The sequence below is a fragment of the Gymnodraco acuticeps genome, unplaced genomic scaffold (genome assembly GCF_902827175.1).
Source record: "Gymnodraco acuticeps unplaced genomic scaffold, fGymAcu1.1, whole genome shotgun sequence".
NCBI lineage: Eukaryota > Metazoa > Chordata > Actinopteri > Perciformes > Bathydraconidae > Gymnodraco > Gymnodraco acuticeps.
The window spans coordinates 56,589-68,527 of record NW_022992036.1 but is presented as its reverse complement, the minus strand read 5'-3'; the positions used below and the strand labels follow the sequence as shown (position 1 = coordinate 68,527).

General features: G+C 40.2%; 1 protein-coding gene across 1 annotated transcript in view; it reads left to right on the top strand.

The window, feature by feature from the left end:
- mao (monoamine oxidase) overlaps window positions 1–11,939 on the top strand; it is a 74,951-nt gene that overhangs the window by 29,012 nt on the left and 34,000 nt on the right. The window contains exons 2-3 of the mRNA XM_034201659.1: window positions 10,156–10,250; window positions 11,490–11,627. Of these exons, the coding sequence (XP_034057550.1) occupies window positions 10,156–10,250; window positions 11,490–11,627 (233 nt within the window). The remainder of the gene's footprint in view (window positions 1–10,155; window positions 10,251–11,489; window positions 11,628–11,939) is intronic.

The following is an 11,939-nucleotide window of genomic DNA, read 5'->3' as shown; positions in this document are numbered from 1 at the left end:
GAAACGTCCCCAAAAAGTGATAATGCTGAAATAGAAATGAATGGAGGTGCAGCATTTGCAATGAGACACATACAGTATTTGGGTGTCTATTATTATTGATTAAGTAATTATAACAGTAAGTTGCAGAAAAGGGCTGTTAAATTATTGCAGTGTGAAGAATTATTACACACACTTCTGCAGGAAATGAACTTGAGATGGAAAGAAATGAACTTGAGACACAAAAGGTGCATTATTAACAGCTCAGTGAACTTCGTGTTTAATGTGTGACAGTCGCAGATTGATCTCAGTGTTTCTTATAAACTGTTGGGGCAGGGGAAAGGGTTAAGGCATAGATGCAAATGAAATGAAAATCTATGATGCATGTGTATTATCCTCGCAACTACAGTCGTTAAATGTCCACTTTTATGTAAGATTTAAGGGTGTGGTTCGGCAAGCCTCATTTGCATATTCACATGTCGCGGGGCGCCCAGATGCTTTTTAGTTGGCGCGTCAACAGGATGCTGTTTTTGCCGCCGACGGGCGCAGGAGCAACAGCCTTTGTTGTCAATGAACAATAGCCTGGATTAGGCAGTAAAGACACTTGTTGTGTATCGCAGAGCGGACTGTTTAATTTTGTTTGTGTTGTTTGGCTGGAAAACTGTCAATATAATCGATCCATGCATGAAATCTGTCTCTCTTTATTTTGTTTAAGGAGCAGATTATCCGTTTATTATTTCTGTTTACCTTTATAATATTATTTCATTCAAGAACCCCTTGTGCGTTTAATTAACACAACTATTTTAGATAGTTGATCGTTACAAATGAGCCATGGTGCCACTGCCATTACGTTGTCACATTTCCTGCACTTCTATTCACTCTTTTTGGTCATGCAACAACTAGCTCTTGAAAGGCTGACATTTAGGACCCATGCATACTGTGTAACCCATAGATTGTTAACACCATTATCCTCACTTATTGTATCTCTTCCCTTCTCTTGTGTGATAAATATCAACCATGTATTTAGGTGCAGAGAAGCCTCAAACACCTTACTGTAGGACATATGTGTGTCTCTTTTATTCCCTATGGATTCAAACACAAGGCTGACCTTGATAGAAAGGGAGTTTTTTGTAGTTTTTAAAGATATTACTGATTTACAGAACTACCTTTCCAACTCCTCATGCAGTTGACTGTTAGAGGTCTATACAGGTTCATGGTACAATGCATAAGCTTCAAATCGAGAGACTGAAACTGTATTTTCCTTTACCGTTCTGTTTTAATTTCACAATAAAGTTAATAGGCAAGGCAAGTTTATTTATATAGCAGTTTTCAACACAAGGCAATTCAAAGTGCTTTACAAAAAATGAAAGACATTAAGAAAATGGCATTTAAAATCAGTCATTAAAAAGAAAAGCTAATAAAATAAACATTAAAAGAAAAAGTACATGGATAAAAGTTACAGTGCAGTCTAAGATATGAATAGTTCAATTAAAAGCATCGACAAAAAGAAAAGTCTTCAGTCTGGATTTAAAAGTAGTCAGAGTTGCAGCGGACCTGCAGGTTTCTGGGAGTTTGTTCCAGATATTTGGAGCATAATAACTGAACGCTGCTTCTCCATGTTTAGTTCTGACTCTGGGGACAGAAAGCTGACCAGTCCCTGAAGACCTGAGAGATCTGGATGGTTCATCATTTAGCAGGAGGTCAGAAATGTATTTAGGGCCTAAACCATTCAGTGCTTTATAAACCAGCAGCAGTATTTTGAAATCTATTCTTTGACACACAGGAAGCCAGTGTAAAGACTTCAGAACAGGAGTGATCCACTTTCTTAGTGTTAGTGAGGACTCGAGCAGCGGCGTTCTGAATCAGCTGCAGCTTCCTAATAGATTTTTTAGTGAGACCTGTGAAGACACCATTGCAGTAGTCGAGTCTACTGAAGATAAAAGCATGGACAAGTTTTTCCAAATCCTGCTGTGACATTAGTCTTTTAATCCTGGATATATTCTTTAGGTGATAGTAGGCTGATTTAGTAACTGTTTTAATGTGACTGTTGAAACTCAGGTCAGAGTCCATGACTACACCTAGATTTCTGGCTTTATCTGTTGTTTTGAACATTGCAGACTGAAGCTCAGCGCTAACTTTTATACGTTCTGACTTGGCTCCAAAAACCATTACCTCAGTTTCATCTTTGTTTAATTGGAGAAAGTTCTGACACATCCAGTCATTGATTTGTTCAATGCACTTACTCAGTGTTTGAATTGGAACATAGTCTCCTGGTGAAATTGTTACGTAAATGTGTGTGTCATCTGCATAGCTATGGTAACTTATTTTGTTGTTCTTCATTATCTGAGCCAGTGGTAGCATGTAGATGTTAAAGAGAAGAGGCCCCAAGATGGAGCCTTGAGGAACCCCACATGTCATATTTGTCAAATCAGATGTGTATTTACCTATAGAAACAAAGTTGTTTCTGTCCTTTAAGTAGGATTCAAACCAATTTAGAACTGTTTCCGAAAGTCCCACCCAGTTTTCCAGTCGGTCTAGTAATATGCTGTGGTCAACAGTGTCAAACGCAGCACTGAGATCTAATAATACTAACACTGAAGTTCTGCCACTGTCTGTGTTTAAGTGGATGTCATTAAAGACCTTTACAAGAGCAGTCTCAGTGCTGTGGTTTGGACGAAAGCCTGACTGGAACACATCCAAACAGTTATTTAAATGCAAGAAATTACTCAACTGTTGAAAAACAACTTTTTCAATGATTTTACCTAGAAATGGGAGGTTTGATATGGTCATAATATGACTGGTCAATAGTCATATTATGGGATCAATAAAGTATATCTTATGTTTGATATTATGTTTTATTAACTAGACCACTGGTTTTTTAACCCGCACCGCCTAGTGGTTAAAGCACGTTATTGAATTTTGTTGTTGAATACGTTTTATTTGATGAAAACATTTAAATATTAAGAGTAGCCTACATACTAAATTGGGGGAAAGAAGAAGGCATGATAGAAATATAGAATAGAAAATATCACGAAGATACTGTAGTGATCTCTACAATAAAACAGTTTAGTGCAGGACGTCCAAAGATATTAACAGGAGGATGTGCAAAACAGACCAACTAATAAGGCTTTATTCAAACATTAAAGAATACTTTAAGTTAAGGTCTTCTTTTGAATAAGAAAAAAACGTTGGGGTTATCCACAGATAAATATGAAGTCTGACAAAGTACTTAACGTCCAATATATTGCATAGTTTATTTTGGCACTTGACAATCACCTTCCCTGAATTTGACTCAGGCGTAACTAAAGCCGGATTTAAGGGTTGTTTATATTTCACATCATTAATCCGAATCTGCAAAGTAACTAAAATAAATGTAGTGGAGTAAAAATACTAGGTGAACCTCTGAATTGTAGTGGACCCGTCCAATTCCAGTTTTGGAAAGTCTGCCGTGGTTCCATTCCATTTCAAAGAGCTGTTTTGGCGTAACCTTGTCGAACTGCCACTCCAACATCCAATCACAGAGCTTGAGGACTAATCACAGGGTTTGTAAAGCAAGGCGGATGTTGTAGTCCCAAACGATAGCTGGGGATTCTGGGTAGTGTAGTGTCTTCGGAAACTGTAGTGTCCTAAACTCCTAAAAAACTATTTGTTTCTCCGAATCGAAGGTTAAAAACACAAAAGCATTGTACACAATTTAAACCAATCAATATTGTGTAATTAACAAGGATAAACTGATGTTTTTTAGTGGATGAGTAATGCAGATATCACTGTTTAATCATTTGACAGTGTGGGGAATACTTCCGGTTTTATTATGAAAACTTCGAGACCGGAAAAACTGTTTTCACCCCATGAGGGTTGACGCTAACTTTACACGGAAGCTGCCGCATATACACGTTATCCTGGCGAGACCTCAAATCATCTTTGTAATATCTATCAAACTATAGATCCTACACATCCACTGGACGTGGATTCTAAAAGTACAATATACATTTCTAGCTAGAAATCGAATCAAAAAGCATTTTAATGTAGTATCTCTATTTTAAAGAGTCCTCTCCTGCTGATGTTCAGGTGTATATCAGTATGTAGTGTCTCTACTTTAAAGAGTCCTCTCCTGCTGATGTTCAGGTGTATATCAGTATGTAGTGTCTCTACTTTAAAGAGTCCTCTCCTGCTGATGTTCAGGTGTATATCAGTATGTAGTGTCTCTACTTTAAAGAGTCCTCTCCTGCTGATGTTCAGGTGTATATCAGTATGTAGTGTCTCTACTTTAAAGAGTCCTCTCCTGCTGATGTTCAGGTGTATATCAGTATGTGGTGTCTCTACTTTAAAGAGTCCTCTCCTGCTGATGTTCAGGTGTATATCAGTATGTAGTGTCTCTACTTTAAAGAGTCCTCTCCTGCTGATGTTCAGGTGTATATCAGTATGTGGTGTCTCTACTTTAAAGAGTCCTCTCCTGCTGATGTTCAGGTGTATATCAGTATGTAGTGTCTCTCGCCAAGGGAACCGCCGCTTTACCTGTGAGGGAAAACTCTGCACTGCTCCACATACAACGCACCAACAAACCCACATGTGTCAACGAGAGAGAGACACAAAAAAAACAAGTGACCACGGCTAAGAACAACCGGCAAACCCTGTCCTGAAATATAATACAAATCAAAGCGTCACAAAATAGTCTAATCAGTCCCCAAACAACGATCTACAATCTAATGTCCTTCCCATAATGAGCCGAAACAAAGAAACCGGCCGCACTGCAAACGCGCTCCCAACAAACTTTATATACGCGCACCAACTCCCAACACAAATCTTACCTATCCGTTGCTGTATCACAGATAAAAGATCCCGGACGAGCCCCCATCTGTCATGGCCTGGCTCTTAGCCATAACAAAAAAGCGTGGGAAGGACGAGTGTATATAGGGAAAAGGTATTTATTTGATAAAACTTAAAGGGGACCTATCATGCAAAATGCACTTTTGTACGTCTTTTTTATAGATGAATATGTGTCCCCGGTGTGTCAGGGAACTCACCAAGTGTCAGAAAACACAACCCTCTCTCTTTTCCTCCGTACCCAAATCTCTGAAAACGGGGCTGCAACCGAGCTGATACAGATTCGAATTGTTCTGACGTCAGAAAAGGGGTGCTCCGCCTATATGGGCAACTCTCCAACTATCAGGGGAATGTGGGGTTGGGCCACGGCCGGCCATTGCTGCTCGAAAGCGCTGGAGACGCTGTAGTACATATGCCAGGCCTGTAAGTGGTGCTGTAGTCTGCCACAAAAAGCAGAATCAGGCCTTGCAAAAACAGCGCTGGAAAAGAGCAAATAGAGCGAAATGAGGCATGGCTAAAATGCATGATCTGTTTGGTATTTTGAAAAAAAGACTTGACAGACATGTTTTATATAGGTATGGCCCTACAATATGTTTCAAATATAGCATGATAGGTCCACTTTAATGTGGCCGAAGCCAAACAAAAAAAGACAAAGCAAAAAGAACAGGCAACGTGGCTGCTCTCCCAGGTCCGGTCCTCTGCGGGGGAGAGAGATCAAGACACTGGCCGTTTCTCAATCGCAAGTAAAACTACTGCAACTATTTCAGGTATACTACGTCATCGAGTGGCGCCGAAGGACTGTTTAAATGCATGTTAAATGCCCAGCATTCTGCGCTACTCTATGACATAGTATACTTGATGTGTACTCGCGATTGAGAAACGGCCTCTGCCTCTGGCCTCTTATTCCTCCGGTGCCATCCGTCAGGTGTCCTCAATCAATGCACAAGCAGAGGACGAACGTTAAAGGGCCATACACACCATAGGAGACCTTAAAGCAGGGGTCGTCATAACTGTGACATGTCTCCATGCTTTAATGTTCAAAAAGTTATTTATTTTTCTCATACTGCAGCACCACTTTTCACCCTCTGTCTGAAACCAGAGCCCAGTCTGCTCTGATTGGTCAAACTGCTTAGAGATGTCCTGCCCCTCAGCCTATCAAGTACAAAGTGTTGGAGCTCTAGCCAATAGAAGAGTGAGCGTAACATGGTAAGAGAGAAACTCCCTCTGGAGAGAAAACACAGATGTGATATAACACACTATAGGAAAGGGAAAACCCAAAAGCAACACAAGGCCTCTTTTATTTTAACGTAACCCTTCCCTGATAACACAGGTCTCTAACCTGTAGAGGGCCTCTGGAGGTTTTAAACACTGCAGACACACCCACTGTACATGTCTAATGTTAGTGTCAACAGCTGTCAGTGAGAGGTAAGCAGTTGCAAAAATACTCCAGACGAACGACTGCAGATGTTTGTCCAGTGTTTACAGGAAGTAACAGAAACATCTAACATTCTTAGCCTGTGACAATAAAAGCCTTGAATCCTGAATCTTCATATATCCACCAGAAAATGCAGGATTTTCTACCTCTCTCTCTCTCAGCTACAGTTTAGTCTTAGGACAGAAGCTCATTCTTCATTTCACGGGGGGGGGGGGGGGGGTGGGAAATGAAAAACAAAAGGGCTCAGTCTGAAATCCTTTTGAAGTAATGAAATTCTGATCTATTAGTTATAATCACACGGCTTATTTTCTTTTGATATAAAAATGATTAGGACAAAACAAGCGTGTTGATCAAAGCAACAGGATGTTATGTTGGGTGATTTGCCATACGTCTAAACAAGAGATGCAGACAGACGCTCTTTGTTTTCCAAACAGACTGACCTTTTTAGCCGAGCGCAGGTAATGGCATCAATTTGGCAAGGAAGATTTGTGAGCCTCCTCTGGTCGGAGCTAATGCTTTCTGGGGGGGGTGTGTGTGTGTGTGGCCTAGCATTACTATACTTATGGGGACCTAAATCTGTTTACATAGTCACGTGTGGGGACTCGCCTCCCTTATGGGGACAAATTGGAGGTCCCCATGAGGGGAATCATTCATTTTAGGGTGAAGACTTGTTTGGGTAAGGGTTAGGCATGTGTTTGTTATGGTTAAGGTTAGGATAAGTCTCCAGGAAATGCATGTAAGTCAATGTTGTGTGTGTGTGTGTGTGTGTGTGTGTGTGTGTGTGTGTGTGGCTGAAGTTGGGTAATCCCAGACAAACTATGTTTAAACTAATATACATCCTGCTAGATTCAACAGAGCTTAGCAGGATTTGGAGGAGGAGAGTTAGATGGTGGAGAGGGTCGGTAAGACTTTAGGAAAACATTTGCACAGATGTGGAAACCTGCTGAGTGCACACTGACAGTATGTATATATTTCTGCATGGAGTGGGAATTACTTTAGATTTAAGGGGTGTTATGCGAGTATGAAGACCAACAATTCAGTTTCCACTCAGATATAAAGGTGGAAACAACAACTTGAAGGGAAATGTTAATGCTACGTCTTACAGAGATATTTAATGCGCTTTGAACACCTTGTGGTGATATTTTGAGGTCTCTTTTTCTTTGTTTCAACATGATAATGCAATAGAATAAGTGTTAAAATCTGATCTTAACCACATCCAACAAATCTGGGATGAAATGGGTTGCAAGATGTAAAATAAATGTCCCATTAACTTTCATGTTAGGTTACTCACAGTTGGCTTAAATCTGCCATAAAACTCTTACCTCATTATAGAAATGAATAACAACTGTTGTTAGAAAAATATCTGGTTCATTGATAAAAAAAAGTACAATTTACAGAACCTGTGTACATAAAATCATGCAGTGAGAATTCAACTACAACTCCCAAGATGCAGAGCTTAAAATGCATGCTACACATGCCAACAGCAGCGGAAGCTAAAAATAACGTTAGTGATGTTTGTTGAAATCATTTTAAACACAGTTTTACTTTTATAATGGTGTTGCTATTGGACTTGTCTGGCTTTATGGGTATTGTAGTTTAATGAGCTATGCCAAACCGATATGCAAAACTTACTCCTAAATTAGGTCAAAAATAATTACAGGTAATGGCCATACCATAAACGTATAATGTACAGAGAGTTTTAAAATGGTGTTACGTCCCCACTAAGGTCTAGGGGACCTGGAGACAATAACATACAACCAATAATTAATGAGGGAGTCAGCGTAACAGTTTACAAAAGGTTTATTTTATAAACCCACAACCGAACAGACATATAACTGAAACCTTAGTTGGCGAGGAGGAGGAGGAGGAGGAGTCAAAGGATTGCGCCAAACAAAAGAAACAAGCATAACAAAACCAGGCCTATCTCTACATCTATCCTTTGAAACCAAAACTCAAACAAAAACCCTCACTAACTAAACTACGAAGACTTTGACAAAACAATATACAGGGGTGGCAACAATCCGCTAACCTAGTGTGTCTAAACATTAGTTAGCTACGTGGTGAGAAATGTACAGGGTACCCCAGACTTACCTAACTCCTCCACCTTTCAACACACACACTTTCAAAAGGGTCAGACAATACCAGGAGCATGAGTTGCTAAACACTGCAGTCAATTGCAGGTTCCTCAATCAGCAACAGGCCCAGAGTGAGAGAGCGAGAAGACTTCCTGGGTGCCTCCTTTATGGTCGGCCCTGGCTGCTGATAGGCCAGCTGAGGGTGAGAGGATCCAATCAGCCATCAGACTCAGGTGCACAGGCAGATACCGATCAGCTGCTGATTAGCTGTGCAGAAGACAGGGAGAAGAGAGAAACACAGGAGGGAAGGAAAACCACACCAGTACAGCCTGCCTGGCACGTAACAAATGGGAATACTTCTTTCTCCCACTTTGCAACTCTACTGTAGCTCTGACTCTACGAACTCACTCCTGCTCTCTAGGATGAATTGTAGTAAATTGGAAAGTTTCCAAGAAAAGTGGAGGTTTAAAAAGATCCATAATTTCCAATGTTCAATAATCCTATATGGGTGTGACTTTAGGGTGTCCACATCCTTTTGGTCATGTAAGGAACCACTCATCAACCCGTTTATAAAAATCACTTTCTGGTCTTTTAAACGTCTTCTGCTCTGTTGCACGCTAATCCACTGTGTGTGTGTGTGTGTGTGTGTGTGTGTGTGTGTGTGTGTGTGTGTGTGTGTGTGTGTGTGTGTGTGTGTGTGTGTGTGTGTGTGTGTGTGTGTGTGTGTGTGTGTGTGTGTGTGTGTGTGTGTGTGTGTGTGTGTGTGTGTGTGTGTGTGTGTGTGTGTGTGTGTGTGTGTGTGTGTGTGTGTGTGTATTTACGTTATGGCTTATTGCATTAAAGTTATGGCAGGGTTAGCCTGAGGTCAGTGTGTGAAAAGCTGATTTCCTCCGTAGACTCTGTGGTTGATTGGTCAGTCTGCTCTCTTCTCTCTTTTTGCTCACATGATCATCAGGTCAGCTGGTGTGTGATTTGTTGTGGTGTTTCTTCCCCTCTATCTTTGCAATATTTCCCCCTCTCCCATCTCACCCATCTCACCCACAGCACTCTCAATATCCAACCAAGTCATTCAGGAGGAACATGTTAGGGCGACGTACAACGGAAACTATACAATAGAAAATCAGAAAAACTCAATTCAAATAAGGCAGATGCTATCTGCACCCGGGAGTTTGTAGCTATCAATGCTATTTGCACCTGTGTCTGATGTAAACAATGTTATTGCACACAGCTGTATGTATCAATTGTATTTGCCCCCGGATGTCTGTAGCTTATGATGCTACTTGCACCCTGGCATCCTTATTGTACTATTCCATTTGCACCTGGGTGTTCGTTGTAAACAATGCTATTTGCACATAGCTGTACACGCTAACAATGCTCTTTGCACCCGGGTGTCTAATGGTACTAATAGCATACATGTAGTAAACAATGCTATTTGTTAAAGACAAGAGTCAATGTGTCTATTTACACCTGGGCATAGCGTATATAATAGGATGGCAAACATGCACTGATGCAACTATTGATGGTTCCACAGAAACAGGATTGGCTTTTATACAAAAATCCATCTTTCTAGTAAGATTTTCAAAGTAATCCCCTTCATCCATCTTCTCTATCTTAAAGTAAACAAAGAAATGAATAAACGCTTCTTTAAAGAAAGCTTTAACGTGGGAACACCACACACAGAATGAAGACTAAAGACAGGAGTTACACCTCTCCAACAGTTGCACATATTTCACATGTAAAACAAACATGACTGCATGACCACCATGCCTGAGTGTACTCTTGCCCATGTAGTGCGGGAGGTGTGTTGTGTGTGTTTTACTTACCTCTCTGTGTTTACTTCTGCAGGTTTGAGTGCAGCAAAGCTGTTGAAAGCCAATGGACTGACTCCTGTTGTTCTGGAGGCCAGAGATCGGGTCGGGGGACGAACGTTCACTGTGCGGGTAAGAGATGGAGAGCTAACACTAACTCAGATGCTGTTAACACACAGGACTTTAGGGAAGGAGTTATTTTGAGTGTTTGTTTAACCAGGGATGTCGCTGAGATTAGGGTTAGGGTTAGCTACAGACAATACACTACAAAAGCTCTCAATCTTGCCCAGTATCTGTGTCTAATATCCAGTCAGAATATGTCTCTACTCCAACTTCAGAAGTGACACTGCAGTGAGATATCAGGTCTTGTTTTTAGACAATGCATCATCTTGTTGAGTCAAAACATCTTACTTTGAGATGTATCTCAGAGGAAACACATATTTTTTTACATATGTATTAGAAAATCACCAGCTAACATCAGAACACAGAAAACTTGTTATCATATGCGGCTTATTTTGTAACACAACATGTCCTGATTCTGGTCAAATATAGTTCAGAATGAGTTCTCCAGATAATTACAAGATCGGATTGATCTAAATATCCCGTTTTATTTCAAGAGAAAACTGCTTGTTTTCATTTTTGTTTAACGTGCATTTGGAGCAGCATTTTTTCCAGTGTACTATTCAGCATTATCTTATTATTATGAACACTTTAATATATTATTAACATTTCCCCGGTTATCTAGGCCCTTTTTGTTTTGTTGTTGTTTGATGTATATATGTCACACTGTAGGACCTCGAGAAACGATATTTCGATATTTCTGGATGTACAACATGTAGAATTCTTGACAATAAAGTTGACTTTGACTTTGACTATCTGTTACTTGAGTGGACTTTCTGATTCGCCTGGTTATGTTGTTGTAATAGAAACATATTATACTCACTCACTTACTTTTAGAATACACTGTGATTCTTACTGGCTAATGTTTATCTATATTTACTGGCTTTCACTTCTTTGCTAAGCTTGGGAAAAGTCCTTATTAAGAAGATGTGTTGCAGTGTTGTTAGTTAAACTCTCTGTGCACCAACAGTTTGACCTTCACCTTCTGTGAACTGAGAACATCCTGATACTGCCTCCCTAAACGTTATCATTGCCGAGCTTCACCCCTCCTTTCTCCTCTCTGTGTTTAAATATGAAACCCAAACTCTACTCTTTCGCTCTGCAGACTGTATGCTCTCTGTACGATTGACTGAACTTTCTTGCAAGAATAAAATACGACAAAGACAATCGAAGGATTAATTCTTTATTCACGTTTGATAAATACATTCCGACCACAGTTGTGATGTGTTTTTCTTTATTTTTGTTTTCCAGAATAAGGAGACAAAATGGGTCGATCTGGGCGGGTCTTACATCGGACCGACTCAGAACCGCATCCTCCGATTGGCCAAAGAATACGGCATCGAGACCTACAAAGTCGCTGAGCAGGAGAGCCTGGTGCATTATGTCAACGTGAGTCTCCAAGCTATCTATATACAATACGATACGATAATCAGAGATGGCAAAAGTACACACATTGTTTACTCAAGTAGAAGTACAGATACTCGTGTTTAAAAATACTCTGGTAAAAGTAGAAGTACTGACTAAACTTCTTTACTCAAGTGAAAGTAAAGAGGGCTTTGAAATGTACTTCAGTAAAAAGTACCCATAACTAGCAGCTGTTTTAAAGAGTACCTGACCTCCCTTTATATTAATAGAACAATAATGTCATTGTTAGCTAATGAATGTTTCCATGCTGAACAACGGCAACATGACAACGTTTCC